At 50.9% G+C, this 25,937-nt stretch overlaps 8 protein-coding genes across 8 annotated transcripts; 5 read left to right on the top strand and 3 right to left on the bottom strand.

Moving 5' to 3' along the window:
• Window positions 1–252: 252 nt before the first annotated feature.
• HO133_001574 (uncharacterized protein) lies at window positions 253–2,188 on the bottom strand (the record flags this gene model as incomplete). Its single annotated transcript, XM_037292504.1, has 4 exons — window positions 253–792; window positions 823–1,067; window positions 1,120–1,636; window positions 1,718–2,188. The coding sequence occupies 4 exons, from the start codon at window positions 2,186–2,188 to the stop codon at window positions 253–255; spliced, it is 1,773 nt and encodes a 590-aa protein (XP_037151043.1).
• Window positions 2,189–2,510: 322 nt separating this feature from the next.
• HO133_001573 (uncharacterized protein) lies at window positions 2,511–3,287 on the bottom strand (the record flags this gene model as incomplete). Its single annotated transcript, XM_037292503.1, has 2 exons — window positions 2,511–2,888; window positions 2,937–3,287. 2 exons carry the CDS (start codon window positions 3,285–3,287, stop codon window positions 2,511–2,513), a joined length of 729 nt encoding a protein of 242 aa, XP_037151042.1.
• A 2,486-nt stretch (window positions 3,288–5,773) lies between these two features.
• Window positions 5,774–9,293, top strand: HO133_001572 (uncharacterized protein; the record flags this gene model as incomplete). Its single annotated transcript, XM_037292502.1, has 7 exons — window positions 5,774–5,882; window positions 5,936–6,178; window positions 6,238–6,678; window positions 6,733–7,136; window positions 7,197–7,761; window positions 7,811–8,367; window positions 8,418–9,293. 7 exons carry the CDS (start codon window positions 5,774–5,776, stop codon window positions 9,291–9,293), a joined length of 3,195 nt encoding a protein of 1,064 aa, XP_037151041.1.
• Window positions 9,294–10,256: 963 nt separating this feature from the next.
• Window positions 10,257–13,288, top strand: HO133_001571 (uncharacterized protein; the record flags this gene model as incomplete). The annotated part of the gene is made up of 7 exons (XM_037292501.1): window positions 10,257–10,485; window positions 10,537–10,801; window positions 10,865–11,149; window positions 11,204–11,273; window positions 11,296–11,827; window positions 11,886–12,323; window positions 12,666–13,288. The coding sequence occupies 7 exons, from the start codon at window positions 10,257–10,259 to the stop codon at window positions 13,286–13,288; spliced, it is 2,442 nt and encodes an 813-aa protein (XP_037151040.1).
• Window positions 13,289–14,087: 799 nt separating this feature from the next.
• Window positions 14,088–17,934, top strand: HO133_001570 (uncharacterized protein; the record flags this gene model as incomplete). The annotated part of the gene is made up of 5 exons (XM_037292500.1): window positions 14,088–14,422; window positions 14,714–15,426; window positions 15,475–15,483; window positions 15,540–15,687; window positions 17,043–17,934. 5 exons carry the CDS (start codon window positions 14,088–14,090, stop codon window positions 17,932–17,934), a joined length of 2,097 nt encoding a protein of 698 aa, XP_037151039.1.
• A 644-nt stretch (window positions 17,935–18,578) lies between these two features.
• HO133_001569 (uncharacterized protein) lies at window positions 18,579–19,947 on the bottom strand (the record flags this gene model as incomplete). Its single annotated transcript, XM_037292499.1, has 3 exons — window positions 18,579–18,895; window positions 18,943–19,465; window positions 19,513–19,947. 3 exons carry the CDS (start codon window positions 19,945–19,947, stop codon window positions 18,579–18,581), a joined length of 1,275 nt encoding a protein of 424 aa, XP_037151038.1.
• A 513-nt stretch (window positions 19,948–20,460) lies between these two features.
• On the top strand, window positions 20,461–22,098 carry HO133_001568 (uncharacterized protein; the record flags this gene model as incomplete). The annotated part of the gene is made up of 3 exons (XM_037292498.1): window positions 20,461–20,703; window positions 20,766–21,797; window positions 21,862–22,098. The coding sequence occupies 3 exons, from the start codon at window positions 20,461–20,463 to the stop codon at window positions 22,096–22,098; spliced, it is 1,512 nt and encodes a 503-aa protein (XP_037151037.1).
• Window positions 22,099–23,513: 1,415 nt separating this feature from the next.
• On the top strand, window positions 23,514–24,901 carry HO133_001567 (uncharacterized protein; the record flags this gene model as incomplete). Its single annotated transcript, XM_037292497.1, has 5 exons — window positions 23,514–23,720; window positions 23,773–23,809; window positions 23,861–23,928; window positions 23,982–24,423; window positions 24,492–24,901. The coding sequence occupies 5 exons, from the start codon at window positions 23,514–23,516 to the stop codon at window positions 24,899–24,901; spliced, it is 1,164 nt and encodes a 387-aa protein (XP_037151036.1).
• Between the last annotated feature and the right edge of the window lie 1,036 nt (window positions 24,902–25,937).

The raw sequence follows: 25,937 nt of genomic DNA, 5'->3' as shown, positions 1-25,937 counted from the left end.
CAGTGCCAAGAATCTCTCATGACAAACTTTTCATCTCCAACTCACGTTATGACAGCGACAGCCTCTGTCCAAATCTTTTCCTGCAATTTACCCTCACTTCTAATGCCATTGACCGAGCTTTGCTGACTCCGAGATCTTTCTTCCCATGCGGTCCATCTATCTTGCTAGGCTGGAGTAATTTGGAGCGATTTGTTGCCCAAGCAAATGACCTCAATGTGATCATCCTTGCCAGAACCACTCACAACTCGAACATCATAGTTCGGCAGCGGCAGTGCTCTCATCCTTGACCTCTCCTTCCTGCTCGAAAAATGCAGCGGCCAAGTTGTCGCTTATCTCTTCCTCCACCGCGTCGGCAAGAGATCTTGCACCCGTTTCCTCGCGGTACCGTTGAGCGATGTGCTTAGCGATCTCTCCATCATTGACAAAGTTCACAAACATGGTCCCTGCAAACCGCTTGCCGTCGGTATCGATTGGTTTACGGACATCATGCCACTGCTCGCGCATACATTTGTAGGCAGTAATAGCGCGTTCTCCTTTGTAGAAGGGTAAAAAGGGTACGATAGCCGAAAAGCGCCCGGTAAGAGGCGCACCGAATGTCTGGATGATACACTGATTGAGCGTAACCTGCAGGTCTCGGATAGGTGCCAGTTTGTGCTGCTCGTGGTTTCGGTCCTTGAGATTATCCACCCGGAACTTGGTGATTTCTTTAACTCCGAGATTAGCTGCTAAGATCCAGAGCACCTTTGAGCAGTCGATCTTGTTGTTGTTACGCCGATCTGTGTAGCAACCAGACTAGAACAGCAACAGCATAGCCTGGCGTACATCATCTGTCGTTTTGTCAAACTCGTCCAAGAAGGCCACGGTCCTCTTCCCATCCCATTCTGCAAGATGATTATTCAATTGAGTCCCAACTTCCGATCCATAGTACTGGTTTCGTGGTCCAAACATGTCAGTATCGTACTGCATCGTGGTACAATCGACGATGATAAGCTCCAAAGACAGAAGGCCACCCATACGGCGAGCTAGCTCCGTCTTCCCATGGCCGCTGAGACCGGCGAGGGAAAGTACTAGCGGCTTTGGCGAATCGAACAGCAGTCGGCTTGTGATTCACTGCAGGACTTGCGTTGTCGCCAGCTGCTGTCCGAAGATGAAGTAGGGAGTTTCGAAGAGGGGGCATGATCTTGTTTGCTTCAGCGACTTGAATCTCCCTGACTGTTGCCCGCTCTATTTGCGCAGCTTTCCAAAGGGGGTAACGCTGTAAGAGGTTAAAGGTCTTGCATAGCGCTTCCCTGATCTCGGTGGTACACCACGCTTCATGCACGTCAAAGGCCGCCATCTGCTTCGGTTTGTCCTTTGTAGGAGCCTTAAGGTAATCCTGCCACATGTCTTTCGGTACGTCGTATGGACTTGCACCCATAGCAAGCAGAGCAACCACGGTTTCCGTTGTGTCCGCAAGCTTGTATTCGGTGCTTAGAATAGTGTAGGGTAGCAGTGGAAGACCAAAGATCGCGGAGCCGTATAGACTGGTGCTTTGGTTTGGCTTGGCTCCTGCATGACATAGGATGCTGACGATCTCGGGCGACTTCCCCTTGGCGGCAAAGTATAGAACTGGGGATGAGGGCGCTGCCAAGGTCGTCTGCACCGACTGGCACAGTCACTCTGCGATTTCGGATTCATGGTGTTGACTCAAGTAGCGCTCTATGCATTTTCCGCCCACGCCGTGCTGGATAGCCCATGCGAGATTGTACACCGAGAGATCATGAATTTCCTTAATGTGGTCAAGATAGCCGTCATCGCTCTTTGAGTGGCAGCGCTTGTCGCATTGTTCTCGGACAATATTAGGCAGGAAGAATGGAGGAACAGTCGGGCTGTGTTGCGTGTTAGTACGCTGCCAATCAAAACAATAGAGGAGACTTGCCGGGGATCCCCTTGGGACTTCACTGCGAGCGGACCCCATCTGTCTTTCCAATGAGTCGCTTGCTGCTGTACTAGTACGCGCTTGTCTCTTCCTCTTTGGTTTGCGCAGTCTTTGGTTCGCAGTCTGTGCCGCATTCCGGAACGGAGGACTCGGGGCGTGACCAGAAGGACTTTCAGCCATGAAGACCAGCCTCGTGGGAATGGGAGCGATAGGACCTTCTGTGACTGTGGTTAGGACCAAGTATTCCCGTTGGGTTTGCTTTGTTGCCATGATAGATCTTCACGCGTCCTGGCACGCTGTACGCGTCTTGCTGGGAATAAATGATGAGGACGGGATGGCTCACATAGGATAGTAGTCATAAAGCACTTGGGTCTGGTACACCTCTGTTCGCTTTTCTGGTGGTGCGTTGTGGGTTCAGAATGGTGTGTAGGGAAGGGAGCTTTGGCAAGGCAATTTTTGAAATTGTTCGGACATAGGTAGGGACATGGGACGTCATTCCGGAGTGTTGAGAGAACTGGCCCGAAGGTTCTTGATCTGCCAAGAACTTCACACGACTAAAGTCGAGGCTACATCTTCGCTCTTCAACCCGTCATCAGGTGCAATAATGAGCCGTATCTCTATCGTGGATGTCCCTATCTCCAGGGCCTTCGAAAGCCCACCCGTCAATCCTTGGTCCCGCAGCCACCATTAGCTTCAATCCATTCCCTGACCTCTGTTCATCCACGAATCTCACGCATGCGGCATTCGCACCGAGATTCTTGATGCGACATTCTAGCTCCACTCCTTTCTTGACATCGAAGATCTGCACTCTTCCATCATCAGTTGCGGCAGCGACCAGATTGCGATGAAGGTCTAGCCCGATCGAGAGGTGATTCAATGCGTTGTTGCGGTATGCCGGGAATCTATCGTACGGTTGTGTGGCATGAGCGGGGCTGGCTCGCTTGGCATACCGGATATCATAGGTGCAAAGCTATAATGTTAGTCCAATCGTGCGTCAGGGGGAAGGACAACTGCTTACCTCGTTTTGCAGGCCTGCTACTACGATGAAGTTCTCATCGATACTCCTTGTGTGGTTAATCGCGCTGGTGTGTTGAATTCTCGGCTCTGCGCTCTCCGCGCCACTCCTGGTATCCCACAACCTGATTGCCCCTTCTCTACAGCCTTTCAAGACGACATTTGTACCTAACCAATCGACGGCCACTGCTTCATGCTGGCCTTGAATGCACTGGCTTCGTTCTAAAGCCCATTCGTCTTCGTTTTCACGAAGTAGAATGCTACCGCTGGATGCGGCGATTGCAAAGCTGCAGACCCCATGACCAGGATTCGCGGCAGATGCCCAGTAGACGCCCGTTGGGTTGGGCGCCACCATTGAACCAGAAGGGTGATTCCATGAGAACCCGTCTCTAGCGATTGCGTCAAAATGAAGGGGATAGAGAGCTGACGCTAGCTGAGCGCCTTGTGTCGTTGCGCTGTATCATACACCGATTAGCTTGCTGTGGCAGGACGGTGTGACTACCCATGCTTACAGCAATATCCGGGAAGGTGACACGCTCATGGAGGTAACCCAATCACTGATCAGCACCTTCTCACAAGTGATAAGGATGACAACCTACGATCGAGTGCGGGCATACCGCGTCTTTATAAGGCCAATACGTGTGTAACATGGATCGTTTATAGAGAGTGGTGCTATCGACGTGTTAACTCAAACAACTGGGCTTTAGAATCCAAGTCTGAAAAAAAAAGGGAAGATGCTCACACCGAGGAGGTTAACCTATTGTTGTTACGTCTATTTAGGCCGGCAATGATAAATTGTGTAGTCTCATCGTGAATAAGATTTGTATACGAAGCAACATCTGTGTCCTTAGCGTCTGGCCTTGGGACATAATTCCAAAGCTGTCGATCGCCGAGGCCTCTTGCCCACGCATCCAATACCGCGCCATGATTATGTGAGGCCCCGATCTCCCGTAATAGTCCCGCTCTGCCTGCAAGAGGGTGAGTATGCAGCCGCGATCTTTTGATCCCTCCTTTGTTGTATGCCATAATTTACACCATGTAAAGGAAACCGTGGTCTGTGGATTTACTGTGGGCCGGTCCATATTGTCGATGTGCGTGAATCAGAGTCCTTATCGATAAGATTGCCGGCGGCAATCTTTGTGCCATGACGTACCGCGTCTGTTTGTGTTGTGAAGCTATCCGGGAAAAGCCCAATCCACTGTGATCATGTTCGCAGTCTGAGTCTGTCGGTACAGCACTTGAGACCAACATCCCATCTGACAAGCATTGAGAGGAGAGCTTATGGAAATATATCACCGCACTTGGCGTGATACCATCCTGGGGGTTGGTTTTGAGCAGCGTCTCTGGAGAACAAGCGGGAGTCTACAGTACGAAAAAGAGGGTTGTCGATCACTTTGATTGAGACCTACGTCCTGAGCCTCCTCTAGATATATTTATCGGCACCTGCAGAGTGAGGAAACATGCCTTGGAGCCCATGAAAGTTTCTCACAGGGTTTGCAAACGAAGCCTTCCAGCCAGAGCTCCTCTTTTGCTTCATGTCGCATCTCTCAAAGGCTGTCCGCTGCTTACGTCACAGTCTCGTCGTGCTTTCCAATTCATTGTCAGCTTTCGGCCTGATCTGTGCCATTCTTGTGTTCTTTTGAGGCGTACTTTCTCCTTACATTTTGAGACTGAAGCCTAGGCGCATCGAGATAGATACAGAATGAAAAGCAGCAAGGCCTGATGCGCCAAGTCTACAACCCTAACAACAACACACCCTACTGCAGACAGAGCCGAAGGCATGATATTCTTTCAACCGACGATATCAGAGCAGGCAAGAGCACGAGTGAACTGACCTACCTCAAGCGAGCTCGAGGAATGGGATGATGACTATACGCTCACGACGGGAAACCATCCAGAGAAAGATCCTGATGGCCAATAGCCTGCCCATGCTTTCCAACTATCTTTACTTCGCACTGTCTTCCGCTTCTCGCAAGCATTGTCTTGGATACGAAGGTTTCCTGTCACGTTTTCAGTCACTCAGCCCTATGAGCGCCACGGAGAAAATGGGTCAGCACTCAGTCAGCAGTCACAGCTGCACGGGTCCAAGCGCCCGCTCGTAACCGTGCCTCGGTACGAGGAGTGGCTAGGGGCGGAGTGATTAAACATCGCGTTGGGGGCCTCGGAGGGACAGCGATCGACAGCAGCATGGAAAACATCTCGCCGAGGGCCACGTTTAGCGGAAGGACGGACGCCCGGTTCCTCGTATCATCTACTCGTATATGCACTTTACATGGATATGCGATTCTCTGAGGAGTCAGATGAGTGCGGAGGTGGGTTTTGGGGGATACCACCCCAAAGACTCACCCGGAACTCACCCTAAACCTAAGCCCCGGCGAGTTTCCCCTTCCTTTTGTTATAATATCATTTAAAAACGACGAATTATGAAGTTTCGGATTAATCGGATTTTAAACATTGCATGTGCAGGTAGGTACGAGTATCCAGAACTAATCTTTCTTGCCTCGGTCTCTCTTCATTGAGCTGCCTTGGAGGCAGCTGGCTTGATAGGATGCAGGGACTCTAGTTCTCCGTGTTCATTGGATCTGCTATACAGCATGAATTTAGTAATCATTATATGTACCTTTCATTACTGGCTGTGTAACAGCTTATGTCCGAAACTTGTTACAAGTCATGCATGATCGCTGTTCGCTTGAACTAAGCGTTTCGCGTCCGAGATAAGCCGCATGTGTATTTCGCTCGAGAACTCAAGTCATCTATTTAAGGTCTTGCCAATCTCGTTCTCGTCTTCACACATTGCTTTATCTTCATCCTGAGGATTCACTTCGATTTCAAAGCGCAAAAATGACTGCGCCAATTCCGAGTCCTCCGGGACTGCCACTCGTTGGCAATATCTTCGACCTTGACCCTCAGAATCGGTTGCAAAGTCTCATTCATCTAGCTGACATCTATGGTATGTTTTAACCGCATCGAAGGGCGTCTCAGTATAGACACTAATCATCATAGGCCCTATCTATGAATTACGACTCCCAACCGGAAATCTGATCGTGGTGTCTAATCATGAACTTTTCGACGAGATCTGCGACGAGAAACGCTTCACAAAAGTCCTCAGTGGGCCTTTAATTGAGTTGAGGTCGGCAATACACGATGGACTATTCACTGCTCACCCAGGCGAACCCGCTTGGGGAGTCGCACACCGAACGCTAGTTCCATCATTTGGGCCTCTCGCGATTCGAGACATGTTCGATGGTCAGTTCCAAAACAACAAAAGGATCCGGACAACGTTCTCAGGGCTAACTTTCTGGCAGAAATGCATGAAATCCTCACGCAGTTGGTCCTCAAGTGGGCCCGATACGGTCCAGACTATCGAATTGACACGGCCGACGACTTCACTCGGCTGACTTTGGACTCCATCGCAATCTGTGCAATGGATACCAGGTTCAACAGCTTCTATACAGAGGGGGTGCATCCTTTCGTAAAAGCAATGCAAGAAGTCCTACTTGAGGCCGGCAGGCGGTCATTACGACCCTCGTTTGTCAAACGGCTTATGAAGAGTGCGGAAAAAAAGTATGCAGACGATATAGAAGTCCTACAGTCAACTGCCCAGAAGATTGTGGCCGACAAGAGAGCGAATCCGACAGACAAGAAAAGCTTGGTGAATACCATGTTGAATGGCAAAGATCCAAAAACGGGTCAGAAGATGACCAATGAGAGCATTGCCGATAACATGATCACATTTTTGATTGCCGGTACGCTCCTCTAGCTTGACCATCATCGGATGTATGTGCGCTGACAATCAGAAGGGCATGAAACGACTTCAGGCCTTATGTCATTCTTGTTCTTCCAATTGATGGCCAATCCCCAGACCCTTCAGCAAGCACAGAGAGAGGTCGACAAAGTCATTGGTACTGGTCCTGTCAAGGTTGAGCATCTCTCGAAGCTACCGTATATCACTGCCTGCTTGAGGGAAACACTTCGATTAACGCCCACAATTACGGGAACAGTCATGGGACCTCTGCCCGAGACCAAGGAGGATCCCATAATCATTGGGGGCGGCAAGTATCTAGTGAAACCGGGTAGCAAGTTTACCATGATACTGGAAAAGGTCCACAAGGATCCGAAGGTCTACGGAGATGACGCGGACAAGTTCCGTCCCGAGCGTATGTTGGATGAGCATTTCAACAAGTTGCCGAAGAACGCTTGGAAGGTCAGTAATCTTGGAATAGCTGGCGGTGTGGATTCGGCGCTGACTTTCGATCTCTACTAGCCCTTTGGAAATGGTTCAAGAGCGTGCATTGGTCGAGGTTTTGCATGGCAAGAGGCTATGTTAGCCACTGCTATGTTACTCCAATACTTTGACTTCCGTATGGATGATCCTAACTACAAACTCGCAATCAACCAGACACTCACAATCAAGCCAAAGGACCTATTCATGCACGCGACGTTACGGAAAGGCGTTGACCCTTTGCACTTGGAAACGATGATGACCAGCGAGAGCCAGAAAGCTACTCAGGTATCTGATGCGTCGAAGGAAGCTGAAAGCAAAGGATCTGAGAAACCAATGTCGATCTACTTTGGCGGCAACATGGGTACCTGCGAGAGCTTGGCCCACACGGTAGCGCAATCTTCTGTAAATCATGGATTCAAAGCAGTAGTCAAGCCGCTGGACGAGTCTACAGACAATATACCAACGGATCAGCCCGTCATCATCATCACAGCTAGCTACGAAGGGGAGCCTCCTGATAACGCCAACCTCTTTTTCACCTGGCTCAAAAATCTTGATGGCGAGCCATTGAAGGGAGTCCAATACTCTGTTTTCGGATGCGGCAACCGTAAGCGTTCCCTACGTCTCCAAAAATACGTCTGACACTCATGGTCCAGGTGACTGGAAAGACACATTCCAGCGTATACCGACCTCGATAGACACTATGTTGGAAAAGAGAGGCGCAAAGAGACTCTTGGAGCGTGGTTCTGCAGATGTTGCTAACAACGACGTCTTTAACGACTTCGAGAAGTGGGAAGACAAGAACTTCTGGCCGACCATCAAGAAGGCCTTTGGCAGCGAAGATGCGACCGACGACACGGCTGGCCTAGATATCGAAGTCTCTACTACGCTAAGATCCTCTCATCTACGTCAAGACGTCAAGGAAGCTATTGTCGTGAAGAATGAGCTTCTTGGATCTGGGACGGAAGCGCCAAAGCGACACATCGAATTGAAGCTTCCGACAGACATGACATACCGAGCTGGAGATTACCTTGCAGTCCTTCCGATCAACCACACGTCAGTAGTCCGACGAGTGATCTCGCGCTTCCGCCTCCCTTGGGATGCCTTTGTCACGGTCAAGTCCGGGGAATCTTATCTGCCTGTTGGCCAGCCAATGTCCGTATTTGACGTGCTCAGCGCATATGTGGAGCTCAGCCAAACGGCGACACGAAGAGTGGGTCGTCTACTCAGTCCGCGCTCTCATCCTGCTAATCCTGATTCTAGAACATTGAGGCAATACTCAAATTTACCGCTGACCAATCAACTAAGGCGGAACTTGAACGACTGAAGGGTGACGCATTCAATGCCGAGATTACAGCGAAACGAGTCAGCCCATTAGACCTACTAGAGCGATGTCCGAAAGCCGACATACCCTTCGGCGCATTCCTCACAATGCTCCCGCAGCTGCGGCTTCGTCAGTACTCAATCTCATCCTCTCCCCTCGCTGAAGTTGGATCCTGCACTCTCACATGGGGTGTCCTCGATGTAGAGTCCTTCCAAGGCGACGGCAAACGATTTCTCGGTGTCGCATCCAACTACCTCTCGAACTTGCATGAAGGCGACCACATCCACGTCAACGTCAAGCAGAGCCATCAGTCTTTCCATCTTCCCCCCAACATCACTGAGACCCCATTGATCATGATCTGTGCCGGTACCGGTATTGCGCCCTTCCGAGGCTTCATTCAAGAGCGCGCTTTGCAAATTGAAGCTGGCCGGAAACTCGCACCAGCGCTACTGTTCGTCGGGTGCCAGAAACCGGGCCAAGATGATCTTCATGCAGACGAGCTCTTATCTTGGGCATCGAAAGGGGCAGTGGATGTCCGCTACGCCTACTCCCGCGATCCGAAGAGCAGCCAAGGGGCGAAGTACGTGCAAGATCGCTTCTGGGCTGATAGAGAGGATGTACTGCACTACTTCGGATCGGGGGCCAAAGTGTTCATGTGTGGCAGTGGCAAGGTTGCCGACGGGGTGAAGGCTGCGTCGGTGAAGATGTACATGCAAGCAAACGAAGAGGAGGGTACGCCGAAGACGGAGGAGGAGGCGGAGAAATGGTTTCATGCGATGAGGAATGAGAGGTTTATGTCTGATGTCTTTGACTGATCACGGTATCAATAGGTGTTTGCGATCCCATTTCTTTCTCCTAAATGCGCTCAGAGAAGTCATCAGCGGTCTGGATTACTTGGTTCTTCAGAACTCCAAAGTCACGAGGCATGAGGCCGAGAACAGTGCCAAATCATGTTTAGAAGCAATCCAGCCAAATTGTTTCAGCGGTGAGAACCCGCGTCTTCTGTGCTGACTTCTTTGAGCTCCCGCGGACTCGAACCACCACCACCTTCTCTAGCAGCGTCTCCACGCCTCGCCACCACCTTTTCCTGCGTTCTATGCGAACACGACCTCAAGGCTGGTGCAACCTGAAGATTATCGTGCTGAAACATCCACAAGTCTCCCTATGCCTTCAGCCTTCATTCCGCCCAGACCTCCGCCGCATTCTGCTAAATTATCTCTTCGACATTGGTCTTGTGCTTTATCTCGTACTTTTATGCTTCTTGCATCACGCTAGAAAACAGAAATCTGCACCCTATAACGTCACTGCATGGACTAAGCCACGAAATGCAATTATGCGTGCGGCGCAATGCCTTGCCAAGACCTACTCCGTCGTACTCAGTGTTATACTCGTGCTCCTTTTTTTTTGGCGACAGCTACCCTCTTCTTGAGGGTGTGCAGCCGAAGTCGTTGCCTGTTGTTTTGTGCCTTTTGATCATGGTTTCTTGCAGTCTAGGGTAGCAAGCCGCACGCCTAGCTACATGAGCTGCTGAAACTGACTCGGAATGCTATGTCCTGTACCGAGCACATGTTCTTGTTGCCATCCACACTCTGTTGATCCATCAGCATGACTTGAAAGTAGATTACTTATATAAACACCGTTTTCCCTACCATGAAATGAGACAGCACACTACTTCCTATCTCGCTCTACCTCTCTTCATCAACATTTTTCACATACAAGTACCGACTTGCTTCTCCCTGCCGCCTACAACGAATACCATACCTTGGACTTCCAAAGCCATGCATCACTTCCCCATTGCCAGCTTAAGCGTGCTCGCTCTCATCTCACCCGTCCTCGTCTCTTCGAATGCGCCGCCGCAAGCTCCCCCACCCCAGCAACGAACCACACTGCGCCCTATCAACATCCTCGACTACGAGGCTTCCGTGGGACTCCAGCGCCGCGATTCCACCGATCTGTCCGTTTTGGTCCCCCAGAATCACTCGGAGCTCGTGTACGGAAGCCCGGCAGGTGAGTCCTGATGCCTCGCTGTACTGTGGGTATGCGGCTGATCAGCACCAGATGATGGCCGGTTTCTCCTCGCTAACATGACGCTTCATGCCCCGGACGGTCTGCCGATCGTCTTGCTTGAGCGCTTCGAGGAGCTGGATGTCGAGGTGGACTGTCGGGATGATGAGGGCGTATTGTCTTTGATGTTCGGTTCGAGCGATGCGTTTGAGTATGCTAGAGAGGAATGGGGTTATGTCAATAAGGCGGATGATGGGAAGTTTTTGCTCATTGCGAATAAAGATGGGTGTGGGCCTGGTGGTCAGAGGCAGCCTTATGTGTCAGTACTCTCATGGTTCTAAATTTTCCTTGTATCTTTGGTTGATACTTACCTGGTCGAAAGCATCTCCAACATCACGGACGACACTGCGACGCTCAATCTATCTCTGGCTGCTCAAGCAGTCCCCTGGTCCGACGTTGGTGGCTCGTACGAGCTCGATTTTGGCCATGCGATTCCAATCCGACAGCCTCAGCAACTCCAAGGCCGGAGTTGGTGGGATAACGCTAAGAATGCTGGAAACGACGCCCTCAACACTACCGAAGGAAACCTTGACGAGACCAAGAATGCTAGCTTTGCATTATCTGCGGGACAGCAAAATAAGCGAACGACTATCTACACTGATCCCGGGTAAGTACTTTGGCCAAGTCGTTGACCCTGGGCGCTTTGATAACGTGGATATAGGGCTGACTTGACCATTGATTGTACCAACTGCTTCATGATTGGGAGCCTCGAAGTCATGGGTCATCTCTCGGTACTTTACCCCTTCTTACTAGAAACCTCCCCTAACGCGCTTCAAGGTTCTTGATTTCAATCTTCGAGACCTCATCCTTATTGCGTCCCCCAACTCCGTTCTCGCAACCCTCGAGTTCGAAGCAAGTATAACATCCGATTATGAACCAACTTCGCTAAATTTCACCAAAGAGCTTCCTAGTATCCCGATTCCCGATTTAGGGTTCTCAATTCCCGGAATAATGACAATAGGTCCCAGCCTGACCTATACCGTCGGCGCGAGTGGCTCGTTCGGCGGTTCTGCAACGGTCGAATTCGGACTTCAAGCTACTGTTCCAGATAGCGCGCAGATTGTTGCAGACTATAGCAACTCTGGGGCGAGTACAGCGACAAACTTCAGTGGAGGCCAGCTGACACCAAAGTTTGACATCAAAAACGGATCGGCATCTGTGACTTTGAGCGCCTTTTCCCAGCTGGGGATCAATTTCGGAGTCGACTTGCTCAAACTTGGTGCCGTGACTGTCACAGTGACGGTCAAGTTGCCGGAGATTAGTACGACGCTGACTGCAAATTATGGTAAGTATCTACCCTTTCCCATCGCATGGACAGAAACCAAATCGACTAATCGGTGCAGACAAACTGGGCGCCTGCAGTCAAGGTGTCGGGGCTTCCAAGACAGGGATCGAAATTGACAGCAGGGTCAGTATTGAAGTTGACTTGGATATGGACGCAAAGTTGCTGGACAAGGGGCCTTCTTGGTCGAAGACCCTGTTTAGCGACTCGAAGCACCTCTATTCGCACTGCTATCCGCTCAACATCCCTGAACTTCTGCCGGAACAGAACGTAACAAGGGTACCAACGTTGCCTTCGGCACCATCAGTATCAGCATTTTCATCCGGGGTCCCAGCACCTGCATCCCCCACCTGGGAGCTAGAACGCAGATGGGCAATTCTGCCACCAGGAGACAGATGGGCACTCAGTTCAGCATGGGTACCTTCGCTACCAACAGGCTATCCGTCAAGATCCGGTCTACAAACCAATTCATCCTCCTCTAGTGGAAGGCCCGGTTCGGGTAGTTCATCAAATAATGGGATGACATCGACCACGTCAACAACAGAACCGACATCGACACTCACGACGTCTCTCACAACTTCAATCTCGGAGTCATTACCAATCACCCCTTCGACCACCTCAACAATAAACCCGACGTTGACACTCACTACGTCTCTCACAACCTCAAGCTCGGAGCCATCGTCAATCCTGCCTTCGACCACGCCAAAAACACGGCCGGTGTCGACACTCGCCACATCTGTCACATCTTCGAGCACGAAGTCATCATCAATTGCACATTCGACCTTCTCAACAGGAGAATCGATGTCGACATTTGCGACGTTCTCCACATCTTCAAGCACAGATTCATCAATGTTACCTTCGACCACCTCAACAACAAAACCGACCTTGACACCCGGTACTAGTACGTCTTCCACATCTTCGAAGGTCGGACTATCATCAATTCTGTCTCCATCCACGCCAGAAAGCTCCACGATGACATCGACACTCGTTACATCTTCTACATCTTCAGAAAGCGAGTCACCATCAACGCTTATTTCGTCTACTTCGTCGAGCACGTCTCTGAATTCGTTAGCAACTGGTTCATCATCAATCCTACCTTCGGTCACCCCATCATTGAGCGCACAAAAACCTTCACATAGCACCGAAGCCGACGCAGCTGGTAATAGTCCCGAGGTGACTCCAACTACACTAACCCCTTCCAAATCAGCCTCAAAAGAGCACTTGAAGGTCCCAGTTCCCGCCTCAACTTCCGCATCACCGTCGCTGCTGCCAGATCCTGGGGCCAAGACTGCTGTCAATCAACCAAAGGTCACTTACACCCCAGCGGAGCCTTCTCCCAGGATACCAGCAATTTTGCCTGCTCCAAAGCCAGATGCTACCTCGTCGCCAAAGCTCGCCAAAGGAGCAGACAAGTCATCGTCCAACTCTCAAGGGCACCATAAGAAGCATCACCATTCGCGCTGAAACCAATAAATACCACAGCCCATAATTGAGGGATCAATCATCAGGACTAAGGAGTTGCTCATCATAGAGGAGGGGGAGATGGGAATCGTGAAGCGGTTGGCGATATGAATGCTTGTTTGTTGACGAGTGCGACGGCGTGGATTACCTAAATGTCTTTCTTTAGTCTCGGGCGTTGGAGTCGGACTGTTCCACACGTATGATAGTATGGGTCCCAGAGTATCTTTGAGCAACGAATACATCCTTTCATAACTTGGACTGGTCTCTCAATGAGAACTCAACGTATCTTGGTACTCAGTCACCAAGTGCTTCCGAGGTTCCGAGGCTGCGTCATGGAGATAGTAAAGGCATTCTCAACAGGGTGAGACCTAGGTTGTAACGCAAAAATTCCTCGAACCCTGATAATCCGTACTTTTAGAACCTGCAAACAGGTCATGGTATATTTTGGAAATGATGAGGCCAAGGTCGCAGGAACTTGGACCAGTACTATTGTAATGTAGTGTAAGTCAGATAATGGCAACATTGCCAGAAGAAGATCCTAAGCCATTGGCCATTTCTCGCCGCATGCAGCTTCAAAAGGCTAGCGTCCCGTTCCCAAAACCAATACGTGGCCTCACGTCATCATTATTTACCTCATCTCTCAATTGTTCATCTGTTTCAATCAACACACATCCTTTGATTAGATCATTTTGTCCTGGCAGCGAAAACTGTTGGAATTCAGCACTTCAGCCCTATCGTGCTTGGCATGTATAATAAGCCGTCATCAATATTCCATCAATGACAGCCAATGCTGCCGCCGGTAATGCCAACCACGGGTTCCAGTCGTCGAGAGGACAGTGATGGTAACGAGCTGGCTGTTTTTCCTGGTAGAAACCTATCAGATGAAGAGGCCCGAAACGGAGTGTATCAGGAATCGAGTGTGTACGCTAGTGTCCAGCATCAGGTTCAACGCGAGCAACACGATTCGCCGAACGAAATCAGTCCAGATGGAAGTGCTCGTCTCTGGGAAGACCTGAAGACTGAGACAGGTTACGCCTCATATGCTGCTTATTTAGAAGCTTACGAGGAAAGACATCCGGATTTGAAGTGGTTGAAAAAACAAGTGCAAGGTTACAACTGGACAGGAAGTAGGAAACGGTACCCGACTTGCGTCATTTTCAATCTATCTGATGGAATCCAGTCCCGTACTAGAATGAGTTTGCATTGCAGCAATTCATCTGCGTCAGTAATCCTTTCAGCTCTACGTCAACCGCCAGATACAGCAGCCGCTCGTATTGTGCTGTGTGAAGCTTCTCAACTCGATGGAGAAATGGTGAATGCACTTGGACTAGGATTAAGGATCCAACCGGGCTTTTTCCAAGCTTATTTCTCCAGATACGAATCTTTGCAACCGCCAGAAGATCTAGTGGCATAAATTGAGGACCGAAGGCTTGCACCCGAGCATGTCATTATAGGCCAGTATGTCGTGACCATAGCCCGTCATTATCTCCCAGCAAATCCGGATGCCACACCCCTTATCTTGATCCTTGGCAATGTGAGGGACCCCTTTTCCATCGGAAAAAGGTTCGATGAAGTGAAACCCTTTCAGAATCCGGCCGTGGGACGCATCTCCAATGCTATGGAGAAATTACCAACATGGATGCAGGAGTATGTTCGTGTTCTACAGTCTGATCTTGAAAAGGGGAGAGGATCAAAGGAAAATATTACGGACCTGTCATTCAGGTCGCTGGCTCCATTGCTGCGTTGGAGTACCTTTAGAACACGCGAAAAATGTTGCTTGGTTCGAGAAGGGTACTCCAAGTTTGTTACTCCCCGGAAGAGTCTAGTGCGCTGGCAAGGAAACGAAACAACACTGGAAGGTTTGTTCCATATGCGGCTTGATCTACGGCGAATGATTGAAGACTCAGAGGACGGTTTCGAGCAGTTCCGAAGATTCACGCGTTCGCAACAAATAAATGATGTACCGCAAACCAAATCATCTGCGATGGTGGAGGATGAGATCCAGCAAACCCATCTCGAAGCACATCGCTTGGAGATCGAGATCCGTAACTTTCTGCAACTCCAGATTGGAGAATTGGCATTACAGGAGTCTAGAAGGTCTATTGAGCTTTCCAATCTCCAAATTGAGGAGGGAAAACGAGGTCAGTGCAAATTCTCGGAACGGTGGGATGACTGGCTAATGATTGTAGTGAGAATCTGTAAGAGTCACATCCAAGGTCGAGTCTACGGCACACTGATACAATACCCCTCTTAGTCACCATACTCGCTTTCGTCTATGTTCCTCTTAATCTTGCAACCTCAATCTTTGGCATGAATCTTCAGCAGCTCAATGGAAGCGGACAACACCTTTCTCTGTTTATCACCACCGCGGCGGTCACACTAGCTGTTACAGGAGGCTCGTGGTTCGTGATCGAACAAGTAAATAGCTATCTCAAGTGGCGAAAAAGAACCCTTGACGAGCCTTATGACGGAAAAACGCAGTTCACACTGGCGGTGCGGGTTGCATTACTCACTTGGCTTGTTTCAAACGGGCATACGTCTTGGATGTTCAGATCTGGGGCTTGGTGGCGTATATTACTTAACCACAGGTCTCGTTTAGCCAGTCCTATGGTTGCACATGGAATCATTGGACGTTTGCATGCTGGTGAATACGTGTCGAAGTATGGTAAAGTGGTGGAGGAGCTGAGAAGCGAAGATGAAAGACCATGACTCTTTTGAATGTGCACCTCGTCGGCGAATACGCTCAAAATCGCCTGATGTCTGATATTGCTCTAGAAACTAAGTCTAAATGGTGGAGACGTGACTAGGCCATAATGGGCTTACACAGAATTGCATGAGCTGATCCATCTGTTTAAGGTGACAGTGTATGGAGCGCACCGGTCGCGCATGTTCTCGTTCCGTCGTGATATCTACGTTAATTCATACTTGGTCAACACGAGACAACATGGGGACCAACCCACAACAAGAAAGTTTGCAATTTCTTACAGAACACCGCAGCCGATGTGTCCTGTCTTTACTGTGCAAACGCTAAGAAGTCGTGATGAAAGCTGTGGCAATTCTTTCCGAAGAAAGTATTTGATCTACGGCTGCTGGCCTTCATTCGACTCAAATACAGTACTTATACCGCGGTTGTTTTCTTCCAGACAGATAGATTGACTCTCTGTCCTTCGCATCAAAGATCTCTAACCGCGCGCAAACATCATATCCTCATACCTGAAACATATCGCTATCTAAATTAGTCGCAATCATTTCACGCAACACATCCCTCGCCAAACACACAATCAAACTACGAACAGTCGTTTCCATCATTTCTTCATCAACAACAATATCTCCCCAAAGAGCAAAACCATCGCACCACCAAATCGTCTCACTCATCCGCGCGTTCCTCTCCCCCGCTTCCCCTTCCCCTCCTTCCCTCTTCTCACCCCCCTCACCCCGCCTCGACAAACTCGCTCAACAGCGGGAAAAATGCCGCCAGCAGCGTCTGCACCAGCGCGTCGTTGCTCCCGACCCCGACCCCCACTCCCGGCACCGTCACCGCGTTGACCCCGCCGTCCGCTTTCGCCACGTCGATCAGGATCTCGAGGACTTCGATCGCTTTGGTCGCGTTGGCGACGAGCGCGGCGGGGTCGTAGGTGGGGGCCGCGAGGGGGGGGATGGTGGGGGAGAGGGTCAGGGTGGGGATTAGGGCGGTGGGGATTGTGATTGTGGGAAGGGTGGGGGTGCTGAGAGTTGGGATTGCTGATGAAACGTTTAGGCCCGGAAGACTTATTGACGGAAAGCTTGGCGCCGGATATGTGGGGAACGACCCGACGCTTAAGGTGTTATTCGCCGGAAATGGGGCCGACCTGTTGACGCCCGCGGGTCCGGGAATTCTAGCCCAGGGGGTGCTTGGTGACGGGAGTCCCTCGGGCTCAAGGGTCGGGACGGGGATGGCGACTGGAATTGGAGTAAAGGTCGGAGCGCTGCCGTTGAAGCCTTTGAAGGGAAACGGAGTTGGGAGCGAAAAGCCTAATGATGGTATGCCGTTCGAAGGGATGCTGAAAGATGGAAGCCCAATGGTGGGCTGGGAGATGTTAAGGCTGGGAGACGGAATAGTCAGGGATGGAACCGCCACAGATGGAACAGTGAATAAGGGAACACCCAAGTACGGCAAGCCAATAGTGGGTTCCGAGATACCAAGACCAGGAAACGGACTCGTCACGGATGATGCACCTATCGCAGGTAAACTCGTCGACGTGACGCTCTCCACCTTATTTGTGGGAATATCGAAGATCGGAAACCCGTTGGGTGTCGCGGGAAATGTGATTAGTGGAAGACCAAAGGAATCGACGGCCGATGGAGGCGTAGGCATCGAGTCCATGATGGGAACTGGGATGGAGAATGGCGGGGCACCGGTCATTGCGGGCAAGGGCAAACTGGGCGGTGGGAGGATTGAATTGGGATTGGTCACCGAAAGAAGACCAAACGAGACCGAGCTGACAGAAGGAAAGCCAAGCGAACCAAGACTGACTGAAGGCACGGAAATCGACGTTAGAGTCGGCACCGAGACCCCGACATCTTCGATACTGCTTGACACGAGCTCGGGAGGCTTCCCCGAACCAGTTGGGATACCAGAATCACGGGCAAGGGCCTGCAATACTGATTGAATGGATGCGGTCAGGCTTGACGGGTGGCCGGCGGGGACGGTGACGGGAGTGGAGCCGGAGACCGGGACGGTGAATGAGGGTAGCAGGATAGGGTTCGCTGAGATGAGGGAGGCGAGTAGGAAAGAAGGGAGGATGTTGGAGAGATGCATGGCTTTGGCTGCTGATGGAATCTTTTCCTTTTCCTTTTTCTTTTTAAGAAGGGAGAGGTTGTCTTGATGGCAAAGGATACCGACCGACAGAGGAGGAAGAAAAGGGGCGAGCTCGAGGTAAATGAAGGTTATGCTCCTAACATTCCATTAGGCAGAATGTGAGACATTGGGAACGCCAAGAATGCAAGAACCGCCATGGCGGTCTCTCCATGCGCACAGGACTTCCCGGGTCCATGCACGCTGTGGAGGAATGGTTGGGATTTGGTCTTTTTCGGCAGCATTCGCGGCCTGTGATACAGCTATTCACAGGAGTAGGGATGGCCCCGCTAAAGCAGAATAGCGCAGGCCTGCATGGCCGATTTGAGATGTGTGATGCGTATCGTGACCAATTGTTGTGCAATGCTGATGATTGAGATGAGGGACAGGAATTTTGGTACACACTTCCATACATAGCTGTACAAGAGCGGTACCCGCCAGAAGTCGAAGCCTACTCGGTCATCGGGCCATCTTAGCCTTCTCGCTCTCATAGGCCTCATCAATCTCTTCAGACCAAACCCACTTCATCCGATCTTTCAACCTGTCTCTCACCTTGGGTAGACAAGCGTCGTAGTCCACACCTTTCAACCCTTCTGCCTGCATCTCGTAGACATCGCCCGCTTCTCTGGCTGTTCGCTGCGCTTTCTGTGCTCGTGGGAGTCGGACGTCTTGGTAGAGATTGGCCCACTTTTGCACGTCACCTCGTGAGCTGAGGCAGTCGTGCAGGGCGCGGCCGAGGATGTAGCCATCTTCGATTGCTTGGCCGGCTCCGGCTCCTGAATGCACTTTAGCCGCGAGGCCCAAGCCTGACGGTCGAGCTTACCTTGATGTGGTAACATGGCGTGAGCCGCATCTCCCATCAACACAACCTTGCCACTAGCCCAAACCCATTGCTCCAACGGTTCTCGGTCGTTCAGAATCCATTTCGAGGGCTTCCCATCCATACATCCGATCACCCTCCTCACCGTCTCTTCAAAGTCCTCAAAATCTCTCGCGAGCTGACTTCTCTCCCCAGTCGAAGTCCAGCTTTCTCTCAGTCCGCCCAGCTTTTCTTCAGGTGTTGATACGAAAGCAACGATATTTAGGGTTCGGTTCTGGCTGATGGGAAAGACGAAAAAATGCTTGTCCTTGCACAGCCAGCTGACGGAGTACGTCTGAAAGGGCCACCACGCTTCAATCTTGGAAGTCGGCACCAAGCCTCGATAGGCTATCCTGCCGCTATAGGTGGGATTCTCGGGTGCGAATTGCGCGCGGAGGCTCGAGTGGATGCCATCGCACCCCACGACGAGATTGGCTGTTGCGGTTGTGCCGTCTTGGAAATGTATGCGCGCGACCTCGCCTTCTTCCTACAATGTTCAGCTCTCCGCCGCTTGACGGATGGGCCGATACTGACTTCGACTTTTCTACATATCTTCTTCGTATGTAACGTCGCCGCCCCCCTCTCCCTCACCGCATTAAGCAACACTTCGAGAAACTCGGCCCGGTGCACAGGCAGCTGCCTGATCTTCTGCTGATCATTGGACGGCGACGGCACAGTCACAATGTCGCCTCCGTTATCATATCTGCGGAAAGAGATCCACACTCCCTTTCGGTCTCCCGCGATGTTGTTCATGGCATCTCCTAAACCAATTCGGTGCAGGAGTTTGGCTGCATTGACGCCGATGCCGACACCTGCGCCAATTTCTGAGTACTGGGATGCTTGCTCGTATACATCAATGGCTATGTTGTCATTTTTACAGTGATGGTCAAGGGAGAGGGCAGCGAAGAGACCGCCGATGCCGCCGCCAATGATGGCGATACGGAAGAGGTCTTCTGACTTGGATCCCATTGTCTACTCGTTCGTATCTTTCTAGGGGCTCCTCTTACTGTTTCCTGGACATCTTGCGTTACTTGAATCTTGAAGATGTCGTCGATGGTTGGCAGGATTGGGAGATTCGTATTCGTGATGAACCCGAAGCTATAAGCCGGTAAATTCGCCGCAACCCAGTTACCGAGATCTACCAGAAACGCACGTGGAGAAATGCAGAATAAGTGGAGTCTCAGCCCGCCTGCACGAGATGATAAGATTAAGCGAGGCGTGAGTTGGTGACGCTTAGGCGTTCCCACTTCCCACCAGCAGCTTGTCAATTTACAACAGTAGTCGCCTACTGTACGGTTTGTTGCTCTGGCCGCTATCTTTACCCGTGTCTCTTTTTAAAACTTCAAGATCTTCTATTTTTTTGTTCTTCGTTCTTCTACAAAACACCGTTTAGTTTTCTTGTGTCTTTCTTTTGCGACTTGACATTATTCTTTCTTTACAATAATCAAAGCCGAGACTGTAGATACTAATCCCTGCGCCATCATGGCGTTTGGCCATTCTCGAAAAGATGTCGAAATTAGCAGCATTGATAGCGAGAGCAAGCATGTCCACTCCAAATCATCGCAAGCAGCAGAAGTCAAGCTCGATAAAAGAGGCATGCCATTGGTGCCTCAGCCCACTTCCGACCCTCTAGACCCATTAAATTGGAGTTTGTGGCTCAAAATTCTGGTACTGTTGCAAGTGTCGCTGCTGGCATTCCTTGCTCTTTTCAGCGCTTCTTTAATTGTGAGTACTCACTTAGAATCAGCAGTGCAGCATGGATTCGAAGCTGACTCGAGCAATGCCAGACACCCGCCTTCGTCCCCCTCTCCGCATCCCTCCACAGAGACCTAACCGAAACGGCCTACGTAACCAGCGTTTTTATTGCCTTCGTGGGCGCCTCATCCCTCTTCTGGAACCCAATCGCCAACGTTTACGGCCGGCGTCCCATCTACATCATCAGCATCTCGGTCGCCATTGCAACCTCGGCTGCCTCCGGCGCATCCCGCACGTACGGCGAGCTGATCGCTTTTCGCGCCTTGAATGGATTCTTTGGCGGCGTTGCGCTCGGCTTGGGGAGTGCAACCGTCACGGATCTGTTCTTTGAACATCAAAGAGGCTTCTATATGGGAATCTATACACTGTCGCTGATTACGGGTGGGCATATCGCGCCCATTGCTGGAGGCTACATTGTCAAAAACACCCTTACGTGGCATTGGTGTTTCTACATTCCTGCAATCATTACGGCATTCATGTTGCCTCTCTTCATCCTTACGGTCCCGGAGACTTTATACTCGCACTCCGCCGAACGCGCCCAAAGACCCTACGGATCATGGATGGAGAATATGACCATGCGCGGAAGAGCCCATTCGACACGGTCTCTCAAACTCATCGACTTCTTCCGCCCAATCCAGATGCTCATGTACCCAAGCGTCCTGCTCCCGACGCTTTATTACTCCGTCTCCTTCGGCTACGGCAGCATCTTGTTCATTATCACCTCGGCCAACATATTCTTGAAGGTCTACAAATACAAGCCTTACCAAACAGGCGTGCTACTGGGTGTTCCGTTGACGGTGGGCAGTGTTGTTGGAGAGTTGGTGGCTGGTGGGCTGTCGGATTGGATCAGTGAGAAGCGCGCCTTGGCTCGGAGCGGAGTCAGGAAGCCTGAGGACAGGCTGTTGGCGCTATTTCCAGCTATTGTGCTCTTACCGTTGGGCATCATTATCGAGGGTGTTTGCTTGACGCATAAGTTGCATGCGACTGGTACGGGCTTTGGGATTGCGATTGCGAGTTTGGGGCTGCAGATTGCGACGACCGTTGTGTATACTTATACCGCCGAGGTGAGCCCTTTCTCATTTTCTGTTTCATTTACCTTCTGCGATGTGGTGCTGACAATCATTACAGTGCTACAGACAGCAAGCAGCAGAGATCGGCTCATTGCTTAATTTTGGCCGTCAGATCTTTGGTTTCGGCGTCGGATTTTACGCAGTCAAGCTAGGCACCAAGGTTGGCTTCCAAAACGCCTGGATCACGTTTGCGTTTATCAATTTCGCGGTGTCGCTACCTGTGCTTGCATTAATACTCGTGGGCGAAAAGTGGCGGAATGCGATGGGGCAGCCCGGATTTCACCGCGATTTGTGATAAGGATATGTATGTATTTTTCTCTGGCTTGCTTTGTACTGTTACACAGGAGTCTATAGAGCGCATTTGAAGCCCTCAGGGGTCCGTTCACCTTTCTACATGGACACAATCAGAAAAGGGGCAAGGCGTTCTATCCGGACGGCATGTCCTGCCTGTGCGTTGGTGGCTTAGCGCTATGATGTCCTGCTGGAGCTACGAGTGCAAGGGGTATCCTGGCATTCTAGCTATATCCTAGAACTTGGGGTAGATGGGCGGGTCGCCAATAAGAAGGTGGAAATAAAGAATTGGAGACATGCAATGACGTAGAGTGGTGTCAGAGGGACAATTTGGATTGGCTCAGATAAGCAACACTGTGGGGGGCCCGGCTTTCAGGATTGAGAGTCTGTCCCGAGGTGCTCCCGGAGGTTTTCTCGGCCATCCAATCGTTTCACTCGCTCATACTTCCAATATTACACTTCCACATTACGCAATTTCATCAATTTGACTTCTCCTTTAATAGGTAGTTCCATGTTTCACGCTGCGACTAACATCCCTAGTTAGCAAGGCAGCCCACGGAAGCATAATAATCCGGTCAGAGGATGGCTGTATGCCAGCTGGGCAGAAGCACAGACGGGGTACTCATGCGTAGCCCTTACTCTTGAGGTTTCGGAAGACACCTTGTTGGAAACCAAAGTGAGAAACGTGGGCGGAATGAAAAGATAGAGAGACGGCTCGCATACACAGCAAGTGTCGCCAACTTCCAATCATGGGTTCTCAGAGTTCCCGTACCTAGTTCATCAGCGGAATTGCTCTTTTGGCTAGGTAATCGAACCGACGCGCTGCGAAGCTTCCGTCCGAGACTTTTCACAGATAATCCATGAAAGGATATCATTCGTCAGGATAACATGGCCCTGGCTGGCATATTCCGGAAACCCGGATGGCTCCAGGCCCGCAGCATCTGATTCGTCGCTGGTTTTTCGCTTCATGCTCTGCATGTGGCGTAGTCGGCACGAGGAACCATGCAAAAGCACAAGGAACCATGCAAAGATACTCTACTGTGCGTTAGGTCCGTCCCGCCTTTGGTTGCTTTGAAGATCAGGAACCACATGGCGCAAACTAACGTGTGATCCATGTTCGATGTGATAGCTGACCATAAGCCCGTCCGCCCGCCGGAAAACGTCAGAATTTTGGACGAATGCTGCGTGTTGGAAACTTCTTCCCGTCTTCAACTGCACACTTTGCCTTTGATCCAGCAAGCAGGCTTTGGCACGGAAAAGAGAAGGTTCATTGGTGTACTTGGGACCTTCGTCGCCATTTGTGGTAAGAGCTTGAACCTCGAACTTGGTCTCAGAACGAACCTTCAACGGAAACCGGCCCAAATCGACCATACCATCGAAAACAGGCCTACGCACAATCTCAAGTAAACAACCACCACAATGTCGTCGCCGGCACTCCCTTTGGGGATGCCAAACCCGGCTCTGCACAGCATACCTACAGGGGTACCAAATCGAGGACCTCAATTGAACGCAGTGTATATTGGGATGGTGGTGCCTGCGACAGTCATTGTTGCTGTACGACTGGGGTGGAAGTACTGTCAGCCAAAGGGTCTGGGGCTGGATGACCTCTTCATAGGTCTTGCAATTGTCAGTGCTTAAGCTGGATTGTGCTGGTGGGCCTTCGTTAACAAAGTCTCAGCTCGCGGACTGGATCCACACAGGGCTTGGTCTTGCTAGTAAGTGGACAATCATCATCTAAAGTTAACGGCATCTGATATGGAGAACAGCTGTACAATATGGCTTCGGGCACCATGCTATTGATCTTCCCCCAAATGATCTCAAAAGAGCGATCATGGTACGGACCTACTCCCGGGTTGCCGCCCAGATCATAGCTAAAAAATTCTGCAGTTCTGGTACGGCTGCCAAATTGTATACAAGTTTCTCGTCGCCTTCACAAAACTCGCCATCATCTTCCTGTATCTCCGAATATTCGTCCAATGGAATCTGAAAAGATTCGCACAAGTCCTCGCGGGCATAATATTTGTCGGATCCCTCGCATTCGCCATTGCCTCAGTGTTTGAATGCAACCCCATACATAGAGTCTGGGACAGACGAATACCTGGGAGTTGTTTCAACCTTGGTGCATCCTGGTATGCGTACGCTGCATTCAATACGATATGCGATCTCATCATCATCATTATGCCGATGCAGGCGATCTGGAGGCTGCAACTTAAATGGACGCAAAAAGTGTCCCTGGCGGCTGTGTTTCTTTTGGGATGGTTCGTGGTCTTCACGAGCATCATGAGAATAGTCTCACTCCCAGCATCTGCAAAATCAAAAGAACCAACCTGTATGCAACCCGGCCCTCCGGCCCCGTCGTCATGACCTACCCTATCACGTCTGCTAACTTCTACCAAGGGGGCTCGGTCAACGCCACCATCTGGGCCGAAATCGAAGGAGGCACGGGCATCATCTGCGCCTGTCTCCCCGCCCTCCGTGCCCCAGCCCTGCAGCTATACCGCTACTGCACGGGTGAAAGCAGCAACGACACGGCCAGCCGGAGCCGGCAGTACAGCGAGTTCCACGAAATCGACAAGACGACCGGCAGTCACTACGACGCCGACGGCAACAAATTCGACAAGACGCACGGCATCTTCAACAACACTCCGCCGAATCGGAAGTCGAAAGTCATCGACCCTTGGGGCGACGCGATCCCCCTGTCTACGGCCCAGGCCACGGCTACGAGGGGCAGGACTAGTGATGATGATAGCGATGAGAGGGTGATGGGCATCACGAAGACGGTGGATTTCAACGTCTCGAATGTCTGATCTTGCCATCGACGTTGCGCAGTAACATATGTCTATATTGTATATACGATTGGTCTGTTAGCGGAGACGTGCTCTCAGGTCAGGATGGAAAAGTCGGGCGGCTGGGATGGAGGGCGCGCAACACCGCCTGTCTGTTTGGTGGGCATGTTTGTCTGCCTCTGCCGGTTCTTTTCCCCCGGTATCGTATCGAAAGACTGTATGATTAGAGCTGTAGAGACTTTAACGATCAAGATGACTTGGAATAATGGCATTGCAGTCACGGCTCTCCGAAATGGATGCCGAGATTGACCTCGTGAGACGAAAATACAATACTACTGTCTCACTGAAACTTATCCAAGTTCTTAACGTGCCGTAACGCCACCGATATGGGATAATAGATAAGTAGAGCGCCAACCCTGAACTGTGACGCTTCCATCCCTAGTATATGAAGAAGCCCAGCAGCCTGGCTTAGTGGGTCCCCTAGTGACCAAGTAGGTTTATGCCACAAGACAAGAGGACCGACCCTATGTAGAATCTTTGAAGATATATATATGTGATAGTCGTTCCACACCAGCCCTAGCATTATTGTTCGGTTGCCCACTTCCCCACCGTTTGTCCACTCTGAAACCTTGCCGCATGTGCGTGGGAGCGTTTTCTTGGCGCCGGAATGATGGGGATATGCACTGCTAGGTAGGCCCCTGGCGTGCGGACGGTATGACTACGTAAACGACTGTTTTGATCGTCGCCTGTGTGCGTCGATAGGTGTTTTGTTGTCCAGCTGCGCGGGAGATTGGCTTCAGGTCGCGTCGTATCGCATCGGATAGAGATGCGAGAGTGCTCGCTGTGATGGATGTGGGGAGTGGGAGCGGGTATGGAGCGAAGGCGCTCGGAATGTATCTTGAGGAACGGGTAACAGAGGTTCTGCTTCTGCAAGCGTGGACTTTCAAGTTAGATTGGCTCAAAGCAAGGCTCCGAGGCGTCTTTGGAGCCATTATTTCGCGGGCTCAAAACGCACGTAAAGCCCGACTTGTTTTTGAGAATATGTGCTCGGTTGCAG

This window comes from Letharia lupina (genome assembly GCF_014066315.1).
Source record: "Letharia lupina isolate WasteWater1 chromosome Unknown contig_13, whole genome shotgun sequence".
Lineage (NCBI taxonomy): Eukaryota > Fungi > Ascomycota > Lecanoromycetes > Lecanorales > Parmeliaceae > Letharia > Letharia lupina.
Note: the sequence above shows the minus strand (reverse complement) of the source record. Positions and strands in the feature narration are given on the sequence as shown.